The 24,148-nt window shown below is 40.1% G+C and overlaps 1 protein-coding gene across 3 annotated transcripts; it reads right to left on the reverse strand.

Annotated features, from left to right (window-relative positions):
- Nucleotides 1–1,049: 1,049 nt before the first annotated feature.
- LOC308311894 (dipeptidyl peptidase 4-like) lies at nucleotides 1,050–24,116 on the reverse strand. Of its 3 annotated transcripts, none has more exons than XM_080758682.1 (26): nucleotides 23,908–24,116; nucleotides 23,690–23,777; nucleotides 21,911–22,006; nucleotides 20,590–20,681; nucleotides 20,261–20,335; nucleotides 20,118–20,170; nucleotides 18,922–18,994; nucleotides 17,719–17,839; nucleotides 16,726–16,874; nucleotides 16,029–16,126; nucleotides 15,820–15,949; nucleotides 15,058–15,096; nucleotides 14,701–14,799; nucleotides 13,343–13,413; nucleotides 13,160–13,213; nucleotides 12,674–12,783; nucleotides 11,863–11,904; nucleotides 11,324–11,428; nucleotides 10,757–10,826; nucleotides 9,748–9,942; nucleotides 8,532–8,586; nucleotides 8,072–8,171; nucleotides 7,169–7,224; nucleotides 6,635–6,707; nucleotides 4,376–4,449; nucleotides 1,050–3,372 (listed from the first exon to the last, which is right to left on the reverse strand). In XM_080758682.1, the coding sequence occupies exons 1-26, from the start codon at nucleotides 23,908–23,910 to the stop codon at nucleotides 3,283–3,285; spliced, it is 2,211 nt and encodes a 736-aa protein (XP_080614808.1). In that variant the 5' UTR covers nucleotides 23,911–24,116; the 3' UTR covers nucleotides 1,050–3,282. The 3 variants fall into 3 exon arrangements, with proteins under 3 accessions (XP_080614808.1, XP_080614807.1, XP_080614809.1); XM_080758681.1 differs by having other exon boundaries at nucleotides 11,863–11,910; nucleotides 23,908–24,115; XM_080758683.1 differs by lacking the exon at nucleotides 11,863–11,904.
- Between the last annotated feature and the right edge of the window lie 32 nt (nucleotides 24,117–24,148).

Raw genomic sequence — 24,148 nt, forward strand, 5'->3', positions numbered from 1 at the left:
TCAAATATAATGCAACACCGGCTATAATGTGCTGCTACTGTCATCAGGATGGGGATATGTTGTAATAATAACTATGACGTGAGTCAGTATCGCTCTATTTTGCAAACTCATGAATGGGAAAGATTGACCCTTTTCTTCTTCTTTTTTTTTTTACTTCAGCGAAGGTCAACTCTTTTGTTTGTTAGGGATGGATCACTGAGTGGTCAAGTCAAAGTTGCTGGCACTATAGAGTTCAAACCAACTTTCCATAATGGAATTTTCCACAAAAGTCATACTGTGTAACCTTTTCAATTGAACTAAAGTAAATTTGATATTTTACTGGTATATATGTGTTGGCCAACTTCTCTAAACACTATTTGTACTGTAGTTATATGTATCTGCCCCGAAACTCGCAGCAAAATGGCATCAGACATTTTCAATGTTCCAAAAGACAACGAGGCTACCAGATTTGTCTAAAATGAACGCTCTTAAATATCTTTAAAGAAATACAGTACATCTCTGGAATAAAATTAGGAGACCACTGCAAAATGATCATGTTCCCTGGTTAAATTGTGTTTGAGTAAAACATTTTTTTTTATCAGAATGTGTTGCGATGCGGCGTATTGTATGCGGCGTATTGTGAGCTTGTAGATATGCTATTTTCAAATGATTTTATGATTTTTATACATTTGAAAACTTGACATGAGGCATTCTGCATATTGACATTGCAGTAATTTTACTTACTTATGTACTTTTTCCACCACTGAGAATAGGGACGATGTGTCCATGGTTAAGTAGAATGGTGTGTACCCTATGTGGCAAAAATAGCTGATCTAAAAGCTCACGAAAATAATGAATGTATCATGAATAAAAACAGGCCAGGCCTAGTATAGTATGGGAATCCAGTCAACTAAGTTTAGGGTTTAAGTGATGAAATCAATCATGGTGGTCTCTTCATTTTTCCCAGAGCTGTATTATACAGTAATTATGAATGTATTTTTATTGTTTACTTGCAAAAGACACATTATGTAATTTAAACTTTATGATGAAGTCAAATGCGTTATTTTATAAATTCTTTATTGAAATAATCACATAACAAAAATAAGTCTCAATTTGAAAGCTCCATTATTGTACAAAATATCCCATACACAGAAAACCCCAAAGTCAGTCCAATAGACATTTCCAAAGTAATAAGGCACAACCGTACGGCATACAGTACACAGTAAGTGAACTCAATATGTTCATCAATACTTGTGTATAACTAAACTGGTCTAAATTAAACAAATCAAATTAAAGTTATTAATTCACTAGCACATTACTTTCCTTTGCTAGCAATACTATAGCCTACCTAAAAGAAAAAGAAAGAAAAAAACAATCTCTAGCCACATAAATATGAATAACGTTAACAGTAAACATTAGTTGCCCTGATAATGCACTCTCTCCACTGGATCCTTCCTCTTGAAACAAAATCCCTTTTGTCTTTTGTCAGACTGACAAAAAGGGATTTTGTTTTTAATTAATCCATCTGACATTTAATGTCAGATGGATTAATTTCTTAATCCTGATTTACAGTATTTTCGGCGCAAGACACCAGCACACGTCTAAGTATAGAGCACCGAAGTCTGACGTAAATATCGCTAGAGGGCACCGGTTCGTGTACTTTTTATTTGTACTATAATCCCCATCATAGGGGGATCTTAGATCGCCTCATATAAGAACTGCATGTGTTTGAAAAATAAACAAATCATGAACCCGGCGGCTTCACTCGGTTTCACTGCTAATGTTATTGCTGCATTTTACATTTTCGCTGGAAACGGACTGTATCAAATATGACTGACTGACTGTCCTATAAGATACAGCATATATGAGCAACTGGCGGCCCGGGGGCCACATGCGAGCCCACCTTCGCTAAATGTGGCCAGCAGGTTAATATCTGAATATTGATACCTTATATTATTTATTTCAGCTGTTACAATTCAAACATGCAAATATGACCCTCTTTAATTACTTTTAGTCTAGTTTATTATTAGTTGAATGATATTAGTTGATTGTCTTTTTTATGTCCAATGTATTTGCATTAGGTTCATAAAGTTAACATAAGTAACCTATAACTAATAATAATAATATAATAATAGCAAAATTATAATAATAATATGGATTACAATTCAAATATAGCAAAAAATTGCAGATCTACAAGCTCAAAACGCGTTGTTTTTGCTAGTTCTGCTAGTTCTGCTATATTTGATACGACAGTATATGCAGTGTGGAACTCTCCATCTTCAAAGTTGCCCACCCCTGCGATACAGAGACACCTCCCTGACAATTTGAGACAGTTTGTTTATTTTTGGATCACAATTCTTATGAGATGATTTTAAGATGACCCCATGTTATGCTCCATAGAGAAAAACTTCCACAAACTCCTTGGAACCAGGCTATGTATGTACTGTATATAATATTATGTATCTATATAGATCAGACATTAGGTTGAGGATCCACCACTGACAACCTCTTTACAATCATAAGGATGTAGCAGTGTTGATTTCATCGACGAATATGACGAATAATGTTAGTCGACTACCTTTTTCACTGACAAACTAAATTAAAACGAATTAAAAACTAAGCCATGATGACTAAAACTATGGCTAAATATACTGACAGTTTCGTCAACCAATAAAAACTAGACTAAAATGTTAGGGAGGGACTAGTAGAGAAGAGATCATTTTACTTTTGTTTGCGCTCTGAAAATAGCAGATCTACAAGCGCACAATATGTAGACGCATTGTGAGCTTGTAGATCGGCTATTTTCAGCATGCAACCAAGTGTGAAATCGGCCATTACGACGCCATCAAGGCATGGCCAAAATTAATTTTAGTCGACTGAAATCATATCATATTTAGTCGGCTAAAACTAGACTAAAAGTAAAACATTTTGGATGACTAAAATATAAATAAAGCTCAACAGAATTGTATTTATGACTAAAGCCCAAACCACAGGAATGGGTCAAGACGGTTTTAGCGTTCGTTCCAGTGGTGTGATATGTCCAGAATGTCCTGTTGCATGTCGGCGCATGGTGGCGCATATTGGCCCAAGTGATTCAATTGGTTCAATTCAATGGTTCCATGCAACTACATGCGTCTACATGGGTACATGTGTCTACTCAGGAGGCTGGAGTTGCATGGTGACCCATTGGTGTGGTTTGGGACCAAATCAAAATGTCAAAATCAACACTTGGATGTATGTCATCTGCATGTGTCCAAAGTGTTGATCTCAGACTCCTCAGTATAACTCTCAGTCCAGTGGGCCTCAAGCAAAGCACTGCAGCAGGAAGCGACTCATGTGGGTGTAGAGGTGCTTATTGGCCCCATCGAGGTCGTGAGCCAAGTCTGTGTACCACTGGAGAAACAGAGAACACATTTAATTGTCTCATTCCAAAATTCAAACCAGCACCGCCACCGATTATGTATTATTCATTTATGTTTCCATGTTTTGTATTGCGTCAGTTATTTATAGGGGTGAATCAAACAAATCGATTTCATCAAAACTATTTTCAAAAACAAAATCTACAAAGTTCACAATGCTTCTTGTCAGTGACTTTTTTCCCCCTATTTTTACACAACGCTCTTGTACAACGTAAAAGTGTAAAATAGGGCGTAAGTGGTTAATTCTTTCTCTGCTATCCACGATTATAATCGTACTCCCTAGGCTAGGGTACGGCAGGTGCCACCACGTACATGTTCCATAATAGTCATAATATATGAAAGTGCCGACCGTCACTTTACCTTTTAGCATTGCTCCGGTTGATATGGAGCACCAGCTATGGGATTTTTTTTTATCATCCAGGCTCAATTTAAATCCATTAAAAGCAAGATTTTCAAAGCCCTGTATCTCTAAAACTTCGAGCGCTGTCCATGGTTAGCCATTGCGCATCCCGATGATCGTAAATCATTTGTCTCGCATCGCTCCAGACATGTAACAGTTTCTGACGAGAGCTAAGGGGTATGAGCTAATGCTGCTGATCACCGCTGACAACACTAGCCCCCAATGGCTAGTGTTACAATGGGGAGTCAATGATGGCAAGGCTTAGCTGTGCTTACCAATCTATTATTATACGATTATTTTTTTGATTAATATAAAAAGTAATCTTTGCACTTGGTCCACTCTTTCCCCCCCCTCTATGCCAAGGGAAGCACCCTATGATCCGACGGACCATTGCTCCGAATGAGCATTGGTCCGAGGTGCGCTGGGGGTCGGGAGAGGGTGGGTGGTTAGGTTTAGGTGTCTGCCCCGGGGGAGGTTAGGGTTAGGGTTCCCTATGCCAAATCTCATTACCCAAAATTGGCAATGTACAAGCTCACAACATTGTGTGAGCTAGGTGCTCAGGAGTCAGGACACTCACCATGGCTTCAAAATCAACTTGTTGCTCAACCAGGGCTTTGGAGATTTGAGCCGACTGCTGGAAATGAACATTGTCTGCAATAAGTAGAACACACAGAAACAAAACAAAGTCACATCAACAAAGAGTCGGATGACATCATCAGCGGTGGAAAAAGTACTCAAATGTTTTACTTAAATTGCGACGCATTGTGAGCTTGTAGATTGGCTATTTTCAAATGGCCGAAATATATATAGGGTTGAAGTGGTTAATGTATGTTTTGTAATAATAAGTAACTAAAGTTTTCAAATAAATGTAGTGGAGTAAGTAAGTACAATATTTGCATCCGAGATCATAGTGGAGTAGAAGTAAACGTATTGGAAATTGGAAATACTCGTGTAAAGTACAAATACCTAAACATTGTACTTAAGTACAGTACTTAAGTGAATGTACTTAGTTACTTTCCACCACTGGCACATCATCCATGCAACACTTCGTGTGGACTAAATAGGTCACAGTGTCCTTGAGGAAAACGCTGATGATTCCGTGTCAGCTCACTCCTTCTAAATTGAATGGAGTACTTTGGCATGTATTATTATCCCTGTTGTTTTTGGATGCATGGCCGTTAAATGAGAAATTCTTTATCGGGGCAGGGCAGCAGCCTCTGCTCAGGCTGTTCCACTTGACTTGTCTCAGAGCGATAGAATATGAACCATTCAATTTTTACAGTCTTTGGTTGCCAAGTGCACACATAATAACTATAATAAGAATAAGAATAATATCTGGGGTTTTTTTAATAGCGCTTTTCATAAGTACTCAAAGACGGTTTACATGTGTGCACTGTGGGGGGAGAGAACATAGAAAAAGGACAGCTTTATTAGGAAGAAACAAACACTGAGTGTTCGTTTTAGTGTTCATAACCCTGAGTTCTTCTTGTCAAACTGTTCCAGACAGTGTCCCCGTTTTTACTACCCAGTTTCGCCACCAGTACAGTGAGGGGAGGGGCTAGCCGTGCCCGCTGCAGTCAGCGCACACAGAAGTCAAGGCAGACGGCTGTGGAAGGTGAACTCGTGAAGCACAACGTGTTGAAAGAAACGAGAAACGACACAAATAAAAACTTCGGCGAAAACAGAAGCCCAACACGAGGATAAAGGAAACATTCAGTCCAAATGTCCAGTTTTCTAATTCACAACAACAACTACTACTACTTTGGTGTTTGAAACTTTTAATTTATCTAACTATTAAATAATAATAGCAGTATCTTTTTATATTTGTCCAAAAAGAATACAGGCAGTAGCATATTAAGTTATTAATAACTAAAACATTATATTGGCTATAGTATAGTGTTAGGGTCTGTCTCTCCACAGACCATGTCAGCCCTGGCCACTCCCACTTTCCATTCCACACTGCAGTCCCATTCACTCACCTGTCTCCAACTCCCTCGTCATCCCACCTGTGAACACTCCTACAATCAGCCTGCCCCCTATATAACTGGACTCATTGCAAGACACCTTTGTCAGTTCTGTTGTTGCCGATCCTGTCATGCCGACATTTCCTGATTCTACTAAAGTATGAGATGTATTCCTGATTTCCTGCGTTCTGCTCCAGTGTAAGATTTTGCCTCATTTCTTCATTAAATACTTTTGAAATCTGACCTTGTTTGCTGTGACTCTGCATATGGCCTATGGGTTCAACTCTCTCTGCATCATAACATATAGGCTATTATGGGGAATGTACACTAACTCCTTTACCAGAGAATGTTTTCATTCTCGATACAACCATAAAATGGTCTATGGTCTAACTAACTGTAACTAGGGCCCCTCCCTCCGAAACGGGATAGTAAAAACGGGGAGGCAGCCCTACAAGCATCAGCAGGCCAGTTTCAGGCTTTGCATTATACTTTACATCACACATAACCACTTAAACCCTCTTAGTAAACTACTACCACTACTAATCTACTACTCTGCTATTTTTGCCGAATGTTCCACCCAGAAAAGGAAAGGAATGTTAGTGTAGTGGTTAAAATAAATAGAAAAACAAACGGATGACAAAGAAATGTGCTTTGTCATCTGCCCAGTGTTGCATTTGAAGCATTTTGAGCGGTTTACGGTTTTGTTATTGATACATTGACATAAATTGATCTGAGAGTTTATCAATCAATAAATCAGTTAATAACAATACTAATGTGATTTATACGGTACAAATACTTATATATATATATCTGTATTTAAAATGCAGAATGCAAGAACCATTTGGAATCATTTGAGAAAGTTATTGTCTTACCGTCTGCTGTTCCATGAACCAAAAGATATTTGACATTATGGAAATTCTTGGCCAAGGCAGTAACTGTGCTGTTCTGAAAAATATGAAGAATGTGTTCTTTGTTCAGAAACAGTGGTCAATGCTAAAGGGTAATTCAGACCGCTGTGATTGTTCTCCGCAATATTCTAATGCTTAAATGTACACCAAAAATAGCAGACAAACAAGCTTATACGGTAGGTCTGCTATTTTCAGTACAAAACAACATTGTACCACAATGTGTAAATCGGGTGTTTTATCTCCATTTAAATTGAAATAAGACATTTATCTTACACAGGACGCCGTGTTTTCTGCTGTCATGTTTCGTATACAATTGAGGCCTTTTCCCATAGAGACATAGGCTGGGACGTCAAGTGAGGTATTTGTTTTTTTATTCTGTAACCTACGTGATCAGTTAATTCTGTAACGTGATCAGTGCCAGAAGCAAATAAGCAATGGGAAGAATCTGAAAAACTCTGAAGTTGACTTGGATCTGGTTTATCACAGTGTAGTACTTACTTTATAGTTTGGGTTTTCAGAAGGTTGCTCCATGTACCGCTCTGTCCAGATGGAATCTGGAACATACAATAACATTAAACAAACAAAGTAATTTTCTATCAATTACACACTCCATGAAGCCTTGAGATTTATTTTAGTTTTTGTTGCATTCCTGAACCAATAATATCAGTATGAAACCTGAACCAATTCAGTAGGAGTCTATAGGAGACTCAAAGAGAATGTTACTTAATAATTGCAGTGATCTATGATAAATTGTCAAATAACTTATGAGTAGATGAGTAGAACGCATAAGACAACTACAGGCTATATCACCTCCTGCTCAGCACTTTAGACAACCGTTTAATAGCAGGGAGATAGATACAGTGTTGGGGTGGAGGTGGGAGCAAACCATAGAGTATATATGAATAGAGACGGCACCGGTTATCTCCTCCCATCCACTTGCATTAAGTTGCTCAAAAGCGCATGAGGCGATTTCACTCAGGAACAGAGTGCATTCTGGGATGGATTTGCCCCAAACACATGAACGCGCTGGCCATTGACTATCATTGCACGCGTTCACGTATGAAACAGCGGCGTTCACGTATGAAACGGCATTCACGTGTCATCGTGAACGCGCACAATGATAGTCAACGGACCAGCGTGTTCATGAGTTTGGCCCAGCGCTGCCATACCAAATTCGGCCACTATGTCCATTTCACCTCAGGGTTTCCCCTGGGTGCCGTCTCCATTCATATATACTCTAAGGAGCAAACAAGCGCATACCCAGCTTCAGGGACGCCGACATCAAGAGGAACAACAGTGAATGTGGTGCACGTCAGTGTAAATAGTGTATCTGACTCAACTAGATTGCAAACTACGTGTCATTAATGAAAATAAATACACAAAGATGAAGATGAAGCTTACCATAATATTCCCAGTTAGCGACGGGAGCAACTGCTATCCCACATTTGAACAGTCCACTTCCAGATCCCAGCACCATAGATGTTACATAGCCTCCGTAGGACTGTGGAGATAAATCCCACATTGCTAAACCACTTCAGTCCTATTTTATACTTAGTTGAAAATAGACCAGCTCACAACGCACTGTGACACGTTGTGAGCTTGTAGATCATCCATTTTTTTTGGAAAATGTTTCCCACATTTTTCAGAATTTTCAGGAAATGTTTTAAATGTTTGCTCTGGCCAGAGTTTTCTGTATAGCTAATTTGCATCTGTGTTCCCTTGGCAACATTTTAGAGATGCCATAACGAGATGCCCAAACTAGGGACGCCAAGGTTACGATTGTTCAACAGTGTAATAATTACAACAATGTGATTCCAACAATTTGCAACAAATACATTTTTAATGTTTTTAAGGAACTTACCCAACCCCACATTGCAATTCTGTCCTCATCAATGAAGCCCATTTTGATGAATTCACTGAAACAGAGGGGAGGGGAGGTTGTTAATACTGCATATATAGAACTAAGTAAAAGTCCCGAAGTATTGTCATCAAAATGTACTTAAGTACCAAAAGTAGAAAGTACTCACCATGCAGAATGTCTCGTTTCAAGTTTTCACATATATAAAACATAATTTGAAAATGGCAGATTGTGACGCATTGTGAGCTTTTAGATTGGCTATTTAAAAATGGCTGAAATGTATACTGTAGGGCTGAAGTACAAATACCTCAAAATTGTACTCGAGTACAGTACTTAACTTAGGTAAATGTACTAAGTTACTTTCCACCACTGTACCGGGGCAGCATTCAAGATAAGCAGCAACATTTAATGTCCCCCCCCCCCCCCCCCCCACACACACACACACACACACACACACACACACACACACACACACACACTCAGTGACTCTGTCTGTCGTCAACGAGACACTGCGGTAAGGTTCAGCACTCATGATGACGTCCCACTGTTTTATCACCTTTACTAATGTTCCAATATGATTATTTCGGGGCGGTCACAGCCTGAGAAGACTGAGAACCACTACCTTACAGTAAACAGCATTAAACGGGTCAAAGTCGGGCCAATTATCTGGCCATGTGAGGGCCGTGCAACCACTTCAGGTCAATGCTGTTTGCTTGAAGTGTTGACTTGTACTAAAATCTGCTTCTCCCATTCCTCACTGGCAGTGGTGGAACGTAACGAAGTACATTTACTTAAGTACAGTATTTCCCATTTCCCAATACTTTTACTTATACTCCACTACATTTCGGATCCAAATATTATACTTTTACTACACTATATTTATTTGAAAACTAGTTACTTAGCTTACTGTAGGTTTTGATTATTATTATACATTTTTCCCATTTGAAAATAGCCAATTAACAAGCTCACAATGCGTCTCATCGCGACGCATTGTGTCTCATCGCGTCTCATCGCGACGCATTGTGAGCTTGTAGATCTGCTAAAGATCTGCTAAAGATTTTTAACATGAAATGGGACATTCTGCATGATGATTGCGGCCAGTACTTTTACTCAAGTACATTTTGAATTTCTGGACCCTTTACGTGTAACAGAGTAATTCTACATTGCAATAATGATACTTTTACTTAAGTTTGAGTATACTTTTTCCACCACTGCTCACCGGACGGCTGTTATCTGATCTTCCACTTCATAGGTGCCCAGGCGCTTATAGATGGCGTGCATTATATGGTCGCCCTGGTAACCGGACCCTCTTCCATCGAACCTGGCAACAACGATTTTCTCTGTGCTGGCCAGGTAAGACGACCAATCTGTACGGTACTCGAAGTGTACCGTCTGGCTGGCAGGACCGGCGTATCTGGAAGATCACAATCGCTTTATTTTTTGCAAGCACATTTGCGTGTACATTACAAGGGTTTGTTTTCTTAGAGTAATAACAATCGCAAAAAAGTACAAAAGAATAGGAGCTATGCTCAACCGCTGCCTCTATGCTAAACCCCTTATCCCCTTAACCCTAAACTACTTTGCCTTTTTTTTTTACTATTTTGAAAAACATTTTTGAATATTTAAAATAGCCAATCTACAAGCTCACAGCTTGTAGATTGGCTATTTTAACTATTACTTTTACTTTTATTACTATTATTCGTATTACTTTTCATTGGTTTAATTTTTTTTTAACCAACACAGACTTAAAGGTTGTTCAATAGCACTGATTTATGCAAAAAAATAAATTAAAACCCCCAAAAATTGAGTTATGGTGGTTGCACTGGACACGTTTTTCTGAAAACCGATAGAGAAACGCCGCTAGAAATCCGAAAAACACGCTGGGTGTGGGGAGTGGGTTTCCTCCCGACAGCAACGACGCTTACATTTTAGTCGTAGTTTTGGGTTCAAATGTTTTACTTCATGAAACACACTGTCCAGCTGATATTGTATGCGATTTGGAAACTGCTGTAGTCACTGTTGTATCAGTGTTGCGTCGTCACGTATTTTTTTTAACTGTTTTTCTTACAGTCTTGTCAAATGTATTTCATAATGATGTAATGTATTTTATGTGTGGACCCCAGGTCCACACATAAAAAATAAGTATAAACTACCAAGAGTAGCTTCTACTAAGGTAGTAGCTAATGGGGATCCAAATAAACAAATAAACGTGATGATGAGGATCTTACACGTCCACGAGCAGCGGATACTTCTTAGATTCTTCAAAGCCAGGAGGCAAAGTCATCTGGTACCACAGCTCTGGGGAGAGATTATGAAATATAAATATAAAGACATGCTTCAAGATTAACGCCTGGAACGCATCTGTGTCACCTTAGCTTTTAACCATCTATACCTATTTACACACACCTCCTCGACAGTGGGTGCAGGGCCAATAAAGCAATCATGGAAGGAGCTAGGGCCCACACACCATTCTTTTGGTAAAGGATTACTTTATTGAAAAAACAACGTTTCGATCTTCGTCATACTGACCTGACGAAAATCCACTAGGATCGAAGCTTGTAGATCTGCTATTTAAAAAAAATCTTAAACGTGGCACAAATCTTTGAATATATATTCTTTCACAGCAAAAGGTCTGCATATAATTCTGGGGGTTCTGTCCACAAAATAGTTTGAGAACCACGGCACTGACATAGAAACATAGGTTCATCATGATTTAGAAGACATTTGTAAAATATGGTCTCAGGTCTTAATGGTTTGAGATTCATTCAGATTATTTGATGGCCTAATGCACTTACTTAAATCTCCAATCTGAATGGTGCCTTGACGCATGGTGGGCATGTGGATCTCGGATATTCGACTTCCAAACTCTTTGTTGTGCTCCAGAACTCTCATCTCTACAACTGTGAAAGTGGAGAACACAATACCATAACGTTGTCAGCCATGAACTCATATCTCCATATTCTAACTTTTTGTGTTTTTTCGTATTAACCCATTCTGACCGGGCACCCATTTTGGTGTTAGCATCATGTTATGCTTTACCTATTGAAAAATAGCAGATCTACAAGCTCATATCGCGCCACCGAGTGGCGCGATACGAGCTTGTAGGTCTGCTATTTTTGAAAAATTCGAAGAACGACTGACATTTTTAGAATCTGATCTCAGGTCAGAATGGGTTCATCAGACCAGTGTGTGTCCAGTGGAAACCTCGTATGAATCTGATCTCAGGTCAGAATGGGTTAAAACTAACACCCTGCATGATCATACTGACAGCATGATACAAAAGCATCAAATAGTAGCAGATTCAGAATAACAGAATAACAGATTGCATGTCTACCTTCTTCCCCTCTGTTGTCATAGAGATAGAAGCGAGGAATGGCTGGACCTTTGAATGCAAGAGATACAAATTTAGCAAGGGGGGGGAGAGAGAGTAAGGCCTACAACATACAGTACATTATTAGTCATGCTTAAACGAGCATGATGTAACGCTCAAGTGTCGTGCTTTACAGTCATTAATGGCACTTCTGCGCTGCTCATAATTACCGAGCAATCTTCGTTCCTACTCTCACCTATGGTCCTGAAGTGTGGGTCATGACCGAAAGAAGGTCACGAATACAAGCGTTTCATTTCCAAATCTCCAGTACTTTTACTTCTACTCCACTACTTCTCAGAGGCAAACATTGTACTTTTACTCTTATTTGGAATCCTTAGTTACTATTAGTTAATTTTGTAGATTTCAATTATTATTACAAAACATTAACCACTGCTATTCTCACAAGATCTTTTATACATTGGAAGATTTGAAATGAGACATTCTGCATAATGAGTATAATTTTGGTACTTTTAGTACATTATGATGGTTGTACTTTTACCCAAGTACATTTTGAATTCCATATACTTTCACTTAACGGTGTATTTCTACATTGCAGTATTGGTACTTTTACTTAAGTAAAACGTACTTTCTCCACCGCTGCTCATGTTAGATGTGTTCAAGAGGGTGTGTGTGTGTGTGTGTGTGTGTGTGTGTGTGTGTGTGTGTGTGTGTGTGTGTGTGTGTGTGTGTGTGTGTGTGTGTGTGTGTGTGTGTGTGTGTGTGTGTGTGTGTGTGAGATTCAAAGTCTTGAATCTTGTGTGTGTGTGAGACAGACCGTTACAGCCTGCACCATAGAACGAAGCGTTGTGGCTGAACAGCGCTGAGTTGTACAGGCAGATCTCAAATCCACATGTCAGACATTTGGATCCCCGACCATTGTACCACCTGTGTGAGCGCACACACACACACACACACACAGAGAGAGAGAGAGTGCACAGAGTTGAAGTGGAAAAACTGGGATTTAAACCATTAAGACCTGATACCGATTATACAAAATGCCTTCTAAAAAAACCGTATGTTGCTATATCAGTGGTTCTCAAACTTTCCGAAATCTAGAATAACACACAAATGCTTTCCTGCTTTTAACGAGTTCAATGAAATTCCAATATAACAGCACAACAGAGACCGCACAGATATGGTAATCCCATGCCAAAATAGTGGCATGACGCAGAAATAAAAATGGCATTCATTCATTTATTCAATTTCATTCATTCGTTTGTTTGTTCGTTGACTTCGTTCATTCCTTCCATAGACTGTATACCTGTAGACATTCCTTCCCCCTGGTCTGCCACCCTCCTGGTTACTTGAAAAATACCTGCGGAGCAGTGGCAGATTGACCGTTAACACATTAACGGTAGAAAGAAAGAAAGATATGTATGCCATTCAAAGGAAGGCTTGCATTTGAGATGATAGATGATAGACATGCCCGCTGGGTCCAACTCACACGCTGTCTGCAGTCACTTTCAGAATCTCCTCCACCTCCCAGGGGCCTGTGGTGATGGCTTTCATTTTGCCCTGTAAATTTGAGCAGTAGTGGAAAGCAACTATTAAGCACAAGTATTCTAAAAATGTCTTCTATACGTCCTGACAGTTTTCTGAAAAAGCTATGTTTCTATGTCAGTCGTTCTTCGATTTTTCAAAATAGCAGACCTACAAGCTCGTAGCGTGCCACTCGGTGGCGCGCTATGAGCTTGTAGATCTGCTATTTTTCATTGCTATAGCATAACATAATGCGAACACCAAAAGGGGTTCCCGCCCAAAATGGGTTAAGTACAATTTAGAGGTAATTGAGTGTTTCAATACTTTACTTCTATTCCACTACTATGAGCTGCGCTGCACATATGAGCTTGTAGATCTGCTACTAATTACATATAATTTTGGGGTCCTTGACATGAAAGGGTTTGTGCACCACTGAACCACATAGAAACATATTGTTTTTTGTTATGTTTTTTTGTTAGATTTTTATCAGAAACTGTTTGTAGACATTTGTAGAACATGGTGAAGTATCTCCCTGGATCTGGTCAGAACATGGTCGTCGGTAAATGAAGCATTCGGACAGGCCTCAAAAGTTTAACATGGAGTTGATTTATTACAAAGATGAGATTTAACAAGATTTACAGGAAGGGTAGGAAAAAGACCGGGTAAGACAAACGCAATGAGTACTCCGAAGATGCACTGCCCTCTGCTTCCTTGTCTTCTCATTATATAGCATAGAAGTCTACGTATGAGTGTGTTCACAAATAGTTATTACCCTATATGTCTTAGTGAAGAGGCCTCTTATGACCTCATCTTATGAGTATGTCTGTGTGTGTGCAGGTATGCGTGTGTGTATGTGCAGTTTGGGTTCTTAGAACACATGCGCTCATGTGCTCCGCGGTAACTGATGGATGACGAGCGGGTGTTGTGGTGTGTGGTATGGTATGGCATGGCGGTCTCCAGACAGCACCTGAGATAACGACCGGGCCTCATAGTCCATTATCCCAAATATGGATGTAAATGTGTATGTGAGAGATGTCCCGGCGTCATTAGTTTTAACATAGGACGTCTCAGTTTTAGCCTTGTTCAAAATATCCCACCCATATGCTTTACTGCAACTTGACGGATTATGGGCGGGTGTGGATAGATGGATGGAGGTGTGTGTGTGTGTGTGTGTGTCACAAATTACTCTACAATGGTCTCAGGTCTTAATGGGTTGGTGCAAAATCTATTCTACAGTCAGACTTACAATGCATGTGTTTTTGTGAAGTGTGTGTGTGTGTGTGTGTGTGTGTACGGTGTAACATGTACAGGTACAATACTTACCCCAACCACATGATGAATGTGTTTATAGCCATCGGTGTCACTCGTCAACACGTAATAACTGCTCTTATCTGCTGAAAACACTGGTGCCGGCGGTCGATGCTGACAAGTAAATGTATCATTATTATGATGCATTTGTCTTGTGTTGTTTAAGATATACTGTACAAATGATTGTATGCACTATACAGTAGCCTACTACTGCATGTAATAGTGATTACACTGTACACATGTACATTTAGTGTACCTAGTCACATAAGCACTACAAATGTTTGTAATTGGTATGATGGAAGCCAGCATAATTATTGGAATGCTAAAGGTAATTGTCACGACGGTGTGAGCCGTGTGTTGTGTTTAACATACCCGTCCAATCCAACCTGTGCGACTGGTCAGTTTCAGACTCTGGAACAGTGTGTAACGTTACAGTTAATGTGTGATAATAACCATAATGGATGGATAGATCACAACCCACTTTATTTATGTAGCACATTTGTACAACGCAACGTTAACAAAGTGCTGCATAGAAAATAAAACTAAATACCCTAGCTAAAACACAGAAAAGCAACAGCAAGAACACATAGTAAAAATCACAACAAACACTGAAAAATACAAGACACAGCAGCGTCAGCAGACAATGAAACAAAACATAGACCACAAAAACTCTCAAGCAGGGTTAAAAGCCAAGGTATAAAGGTGGGTCAGGCAAGATGGTCCCCTCCCACACCAGTTTGACGTGGGAGGGGAGCGCATTCCTCAACGTGCTACGGGCTACGCCGCTATGCGACAGAAAAGGCTCGGTCGCCTCTGGTCTTTAGGTGGATCTTCTTTGTGACCTTGACCTTGAACTGGCCTCTGGGTAGTATACGCCTCAATAAGTTCAGGGAGATGCTCAGGTGCCAAACCATTCAGTGATTTAAAAACGAAACGGTAAAATATGAAATTAAATTCCGAAGCAAACCGGGAGCCAGTGGAGTGAAGGCAGAATGGGAGTAATGTGGTCACGCCTGCGAGTTCCTGTTAGGAGACATGTCTCAGCATTTTGGACTAACTGAAGCCGAGCAATGGATTATGGCTTATGGATATAGTTTAAATGCATTGTAAACAGACAGACTGATGACTGTGTACCTCATCTGCATTCCAGTGGTTTCCACTGAGCTTATAGAACTGAACAAGGAGTTCAGTCTGTTTCCTCTTCATCCATTGGACGGCCATGCGCTCCTCTGTCACCCAAGTAACCGTGCACAGATAGTGGTCGCTGAGAGGAAAGAATGCACATGTCTGACGTGTGTACTGCAATGTAACAGCAGGGAGGGACGTTGAGGTTAATTTCTTACCCTGAGCCGAACTCTGATGGAATGACCACTTCAGAGATGTTCGTGGTGTTGGCGGTCTCCACTACAAACAGTTTGACTGTAGGATTGGGAGTACCTGCCTGAATGATCAAATAAAACAGCATGTCAACCCATACTGTATGTATCCCAAATGACTGTCCAACTGCAAATAATTTTGTACGTACTGCTTGAACTTGAAGGTAGGGTATAAGTGATATCTTTGGGTAAAAACACAACAACACAAAAGGTTAAATCATTATATTCTGTTTTGTTTTGTTTGTTTTTCATTTTGGGTAATTGTATTGTCTGTATTGTGTATTGTTTCGTTTGTTGTATTGTCTGTTTGTACAAAAAAAAATGCAATAATTATATTGTTAAAAAAAAAAAAAAAATCATTATATTCTGATAGTAATCATTGCTATAGATCAGCGGTCCCCAAACTTTTTTGGCCGTGCACCCGTTACCTCCTGACCTAGCTGACGGCACCCCCCAATGCTCAGTCTCGTTGATTATGCCATTATGATTATGGCAAATAATCACAGAATGTCACTGCACTGTGAGACATGCAGCTGCTGTGTACTCCCACGCTCTATACTTCTCAGTACAACGGTGTTTTACTGGATTTTGCCGTTTGTGTTAAATAACACCATAAACAAAAACCACTTTCATGTCGCGCACCGCGCAGGTATGGGAGAGGTACCTTGGGGTATGGCAGCAGGACGGTGTCAGGGTACTGGTCCGCTCCGTACCAGCTGTATTCGATGGCGTGGACCTGCGTATCGTTGAACTGGGCGTAGGCCAGGTATTTCCCGCCAGGTGACCAAAACAGTCCGTGAGACAACATCTCCTCTGTATCGGAGGAAGAAAGATCAGGTCAGTTACGTCTCGTCGTTCGGTTGTCCCCTTACGATCGTCTGCCATCCCTCCCGCCGCGCATTGCACTTTTACCTGGACCTGGAACGCATCAGTGTCACCTTAGCATTTAACCACTTTTAATCATTATTTGATCCTTCAGCTGTTGAAAAATAACAGATATACAAGCACCTAGTGCAAGCTTTGTGGATCTCCTATTTTTGAAAAATCATGAAAATGTGTTCAAACGGCAGACGTTTTTAACTCAAATCTTTGCTTCGAGGGGGGGGGGGGGGGGGGGGTCCCTGAAAAAACATATTTTCAGATGGGGGTCTGGCAGACAAATATATATACAGTAATATTTAGGAAGTGTTATTTTGATCAACGTTTGCCTCTCTCCTAACGGTATACCAACATCAATACAGCATGGAATTGTGGACAAAATCTTATCCAGCGATAACAAAATATTCTTTAGTTTTGGGTCTGAATGTCATCAAATGGTGGTCCATGGCTCAAATGCTGAATAAATAATGGACCTTGACATGAAAAAGGTTTGAAAACCACTGGGGTGTATCTCTGTCTTCTTCAATTCAACTAGTGAAGCCGAATATCGCCATTCATGGGCAGTAATGTTTCCATTCTATATTCCGTTTATTTTGAAACCTGTGAGATGTAAACCAGTATATCGTCTCTGTTGGGTGGAAACCTCATGCCCTACTTGATCATTTACGTTAAAAACACAAAAAGTTAAACATGGAGATGAGAGGTTTGTTTATGGGCGACACTGCGCAACGATATATTGTTTGGGCATGGGGTGATTCATATGTGTGTCATCACTTACCATCATAGACCCAGTCTGGGATGCCATTCAAGATCTGGTTGTATTCGCCATTGAATGTGACTTGCTCTGCCGGAGTAGCAGGACTGGTTTTTATGTACACATTATATTCCCAAACAAATGCCTATGAAATGAAAACCAACAAGAAAACGGTCAGCAGAGCCCTTCTTTATGTAAAACAAAATCACACCTGTGTGAAGTGAGTGGTGCTCTTATCATCATCCATTCATTGTCAATGGGAATTTAATATGAGGGGCACAGCAAAGGCAGTATTTATATCAGCTTGATGTCATTTACTGCCCTAAACAAACATTAAAGTCCATAGACTTGACTGGCCAAAAAAACATAACTGCCCTAAACAAACCAAATCAAAGATGTAGTGCTGTGATCCCATATGGAATTACCATGCAGAATGACAGCAGCAACAGACATTCTATAGCTGCAGGTGTTTGGAAGGACAGAACATGCTGTAAGCTTCCAGCCATGGTGGAGTTTAAACCCACAATATGTGGGTTTAAACTCTGTGGGATGTTGTTCCATCTGTATCGAGTTGGCTCAATAATGTTCTACAACTGCTCCCACTAGAACGGCTCACACATGTTCTCCAAGGAGACATGGATGGATTCTTCTTGGTTTGGGGCCCAGTTGTGGAATACATGGGAGTAGAATACGCAGAAATATTATCAAGAGGTTTGGCAAATTAAGGAACCATTCATGTTAAGAACAAAGGCTTTAAGATTTCTAAGACTACATGAATAAGTAGTAAGAAGAAGATGATTTATGGACGTATGTATAATGTATGTCGGTTAGTCTGTGTATGTATACAGTATGTGAGTCATGTATCAGTTTGTGCAAAAATGAAAAAAGAAAAAAAAAGATTGAAAGAAAAAAAAATAACATAATATGTAACCTAACCTTAGATATTAACAGAATACAAGTACCAAAAAGACAACAAGGCTTTTTACATTCCAGCTTTGAACCCTCAGTCACGGCAGTGTTGATTCCCAAGCCCCGCTCCTCACTGTTCCATCTATAGACAAGTGTTTGGAAAAGGTTTCCTTTGACAGACTCATGTATCACAACGCCTTGAAGTCCAGCATAATCAGTCAAAGTAAATATATACTTACCCCCCCCCCCCCCCCCACCCCCCACACACACACACACACACACACACACACACACACACACACACACACACTATATTACCAGTTGATTGCCCTCGGGAGCCCACTTGAAGCGCTGGATCTCATGTGGAACATCAAGTGTGGCGAGAAAGTCCCTATAGAGAAGCATCAAATTCGTTCTTTCATTCATTGAGAGCTTAATGCTCCATTCGTACTTTGGTTGGGCAGAATGCGTGCCAGTGTCGTGCACCAAAAACAGCACATCTAAAAAGGTCACAACTTGTCCCATGCCATCAGGATGCGTTGTGAACTCGTAAGATGGCCTCTTTTCAGAGGAGTGTGTAAGATCGTCTATTCTCAGTGGAGCTTTAGATTTCTCTGCATTCTTTTCAAGCTGTATCTTGCTTTTTGCTAGTTTTTGTTTGTATATGTTTGTCACTTTTATTTTGTGGCGTACACAGCATCTGTGCATTAATACCTTTCTAGCGTGGCACAGTGGCAATCCAACTCTGGACTCTGCCATTGTAAAGTGTGTTGCTGCATCCATTAATGAAAAGACAGCCAGTACCAATTGTTTTGTATGCATTTCTTGGTATGGCTGTCCAATGAAATGTAACACATTAAACCATATACAGCACTCGTTCCCAAACACTGGGTCGGGACCCATTTGTGGGTTGCGTATTTGTGGGTCCGTAATTTCATTAAGAACTCAAAGAAAAATCTAATCAAAATTCCATAAATTCGAAAAGAGATGTTTAAGAAGTAGTGAAAATAGCCAATCTACAAGCTCACAACGAAGCGACGCATTGTGAGCTTAATTCAATTAAATTAGCCTTTATTGTCACCAAGCTTGCCCAAGCTTAGTTTGGGTTCCGGGCGAACTTCTAATTTCATTTCTGGGTCCTGAGCTAAAAGGTCCCCCAGGAGTCTATACAAGGCCACCTCCATTTCTTTCCTCTACACCACATATCTTACTGTGACACGTTGTGAGCTTGTAGATCGTCTATTTTTGCTGAATGTTCGCCGACCAGAATAGGAATGCTAGGAATTGATTGATTGATTGAAGTATTAAGTTTGCAGAATGGGTACATTTCACTTGAAAGCACAACTCAATACAACTGTGGACGACACACTGATAAAGCATTACACTTGTTTACAACAGGGTCCACCATTTTCAATTGATCAGAACATTTAGAGACGTACATATTATAGATATAGAGAGACATACGGGTTCATGTGGTTAAATATGAAATGGCTTTGTCTAGTTGGAATACGTACTGTTTCTCCATGTCATAAATATGGCACGAGCACGTATATGTATGCTTCCCCTCCTAATGGGACACAACAGAGTAATGATCAGATTAGTAATTTGGCAGAACTTATACAATTTTTTATATTAAGTCAATAAGAGCCTCACATACCTTCGAGAAATTACTGAGGAACGCAACATATTTACGATCCGCAGACAATTTGTAATCATAGGCGTCGACTCTATGCTGTGTTGAGGTAAGACACATCTGTTAATAAGGGTGTGCAACTGTGCGTACAATACATTCCTGCTGAATCACAACAAGCAAAATCACAATACACAGTCGGCTTATAACTGCAACTGCCTTCCACATGATTCATTTCCCTTAACATGTACAGTACATACATGAACATGCACTGACAGAAGAACATACACTATACACGCGCGCACACACACACACACACACACACGCACACACACAGCGAATTTGACATCACTTACAAATGTCTCACTGCTCAGAAATTCTTCAGAGGTGTTTGTGATCACGTTGTGAAGACCGACTGAGCCGTTGTTGTCGTGTAGATATTCATGATCTACAGGGAAGGAGAAGAAAAAGTGAACGTTAAGTGTTGGACAAGAGATGTATGCAGATGTTACACGGTTGAAAACCCGGATAGACTACATCTGAATAATTCTTGTTTCTTGCTACAGTAGTATACTGTATGTTACATATATGTCATGTGTCGTCTACAGATCAACCCTAGTTACATATATATGTCATGTGTCAGCTACAGATCGAGCTCAGATGAGGAGTTAGTTCGTCAGGCTGAACTGATGCTACATGCAGAGGGCCCCTATATCGTGAAGGTCCAGGGGGTCTCCAGGGCCTGTAGACCCGGTTTCCCTCCTGGGTCTGGTCATGCATGTGTCATGTGATGAAGAGAGGATCCCTCTACTCATTGTATAGGTCAGCTCTCTTCCCTCTTTACGGATGCATTGGTGTATAATGTTACAGTAAATTCGAGAAACCAGTAAAATGGTGAAAAATGGAACGTGGAGGGCGTCCGTTTTTCCGGCGCGGGAGGCCTCGGCCGGGTCGTGCCCGGGTCCCTTTGAGAAACCCTGCTCTTCACATTCGAAGAAGGTGGAACAGTTATACTGGAGAGACCATAAGTGCGTATACGTTGGTTAGACATACTGGGGTTGCAAATTAGCCTTGGCTACAAACCCATATACAATGCAACGGTTTCATGTTTTTACAACTTGATACATTGTTTTTTGTATTGTCCCTGTTAAATAAACTAACAGTCCGACAACACCGTGGCTCCCGACATGCGTGGCCGGTTACAACTAACCTGTGGCCGGGTTAAAACTCACCCATGGCTCCCGACATGTGTGGCAGGTTAAAACTAACCGGTAGCAGGTTAAAACTAACCTGTGGCTCCCTACATGGATGGCAGGTTAAAACTAACCTAACTGAGGTTAGGTTTAGGTTTGGGTTGGACTGTGTCGGACTAATGACTGTTATGTCGGACCAAACGCATGCACCCCAAAAGTAAACACAGATTTGACATACCGGTATGTAATTATGATCATGGTGTCAGTGTTTGTGTGTGACCCTCTGGGTCCTTCAACATTGCAACAATGCATCAAATGTCAAACCATCAAAGTTGCTTCATTTTTTACCTCAACTAAAAGCCTATTCTCTATGCACTCTATTATACAGTTTATATAACATTTGTAAATTCTCTGAGTTAGAGGAACCTGTGTTCTGGGTTCTGGCTCTAGGTTCCAGTACAGTGGCGTTCCAGATTGCCTATACCTGAGATCCATTTAATGTGGTAGAAACTAGGGCTGAGGGAGCTGTTGAAGACATCACTGAGTGTGAAAGACCTCTTCATTTTGGATCCTCCCTCATCTGAAATTAAAATGCCAGGCAGCCAAAGTTTAAACTTAATGCAGTCACAACCGGTTATTTATTGCTTACAGATATTATGTTCCATCGCACACATTGATAACAATGATAAGAAATCACAACATTGTAGCTGATAATGATAATGTAACAAGAATCAAGACAGATGTATTGGTGTGGCATGTATAGGGCCATATCTTGCGCCACCCCTTCACCCTTATATCCCTAACCGTATTTGACATTTTTTACAAGTTTGAAAAACATTTTAAAATAGTTCAAGTTATAGCTGATCTACAAGCTCACAATGTGTCGATGTAGATCGGCTAGTTGAACTGTTTTAAAATCTTTTTCAAAATAGTAAAAGATGGCACAATGAGTCTATGACTGCTTCAATAAACTTGACCTTGAGAGGGGATGTTTTTTTCTTCAGTGGGTATGTCAATCTGTCATTCTATCAGTTACTGAAACTCAAATGTTACTTTCCACCACTATTTAACTGTACATCCTAAAACATGTGCTTCTTCTTACCATCATGGTTCACTCCAGGCACATGCAGAGAGACAGATCTAAAACTAGACGATAACGATAACCCTGTTCCTTTATTTTTTAAGTAAATGTTCAAATGGGTTTTATGTTTTCCTTTATAGTTTGTCTACTATTTCATGTCTGTCATTGCCCTTCAGTGTGCTTATATATGCTGCCTTGCCTGCTTGTAGTTCTCTTTAGAATCCACCACCTTTTGTGTTGCAGAATATTTAGTGTTTTCTGCCGTTCATCCTGAAATCCATGAAATAACCGGTTTCCCAAATTGCCTGGGGCTACGTAACGTTGCCATGTGTTTTGGACAACCATTGTAAACCCAGTGTTATAGTGGTAATTTGCTACTATGATGACTGGATACCGGCATCCTGTACCGGTCGGTATCCGTACCGGAGTGCCATACCTGTACCGGCACTCATACATGTATGCGCCAATTCAATTAAAATATGTTTTAGATCATGTGTTTTGCTCATGGCCTTAATGTTTATATTACAATACAGCAGCAGCTTAAGCAGATGTTTTCTATTAGTGTGGATTATGTGGAATGGATGCACTGATAGAATTCTGCTCTCAGCTCACATTTGGAGCCAGCTGTTCCCAGTGGTCAAAAGTAACTAAGTACATTTACTTTACTGAGTACAATTCTGAGGTATTTGTATTTGTAATTTAGTATTTCCAATTCCAATACTTTTACGTATGCACTATATCTCAGAGGCAAATATTTTACTTTTACTCCACTACATTTTCATAGCAGATCTGCTATTTTCAAAAGATTTTTAGACATTTGAAAACTTGAAATGGAGTACTTTTTGCTACATTTGGTACTTTACAGTAAAGTACATTTTGATACCAATACCTAATAATTTGTAGGCCTACTTTTACTCAAGAACATTTAGAATTAAGGACTTTTACTTAAGTTGTAATGTATAGCATTCCTACTTGCAGTATTGATACTTTTACTGAAGTAAAACATGTGAGTATTTTTTCACCACTGTTCCCATGCAACGTGCATGCGTAATGGCGCACGCGTAATTGTTCCTTTCCCCTTTATATGTGGGACAGTGGGGTTATTGAGTTAGCCTATCAAGTCACTCTGACTCAACATATGATACAACATGACTTATCAACTCGATGATGACGAAGACTCACCGTTCAGAAATATTGCTGTCGGCACCGCTATTAGAATGACGACCACAGTCACCCCAAGCAGCCCGAGGATCACTTTGGGCCATGGAATCTATGTTCGAGTTTAATCAAACATTGTTGAAAGGAAAAGGAAAAGTTGTGTGTAATCATTCACTACAACCAAACATTGCTTGCTTCAACGCATGCACGAATAAGTATTCCAAAAACGGCAGCCTACGAACCATGGTTGTTGTGCGCTCAAGTGAAGCGTAGTGTATATCCGTGTGCGATTAACCTCCTCCAAGTTCATGGAAAGATATATGGATGGATAGCTGTATTTATTCCGGACTGTATTGCTGCAATGCTGCACCAGATGTTCTGTTCGACATGATCTCACTCAGGGTCCGTAGGAAGGAGGGAGTAAAGTTCGTCCATGGAGTTGTTTTGAGCATGCCAATATTGTGCGCGCGCTTGTGTGTGCGT

The sequence above is a fragment of the Protomyctophum bolini genome (genome assembly GCF_963924005.1).
Source record: "Protomyctophum bolini genome assembly, chromosome: 24".
Taxonomy (NCBI): domain Eukaryota; kingdom Metazoa; phylum Chordata; class Actinopteri; order Myctophiformes; family Myctophidae; genus Protomyctophum; species Protomyctophum bolini.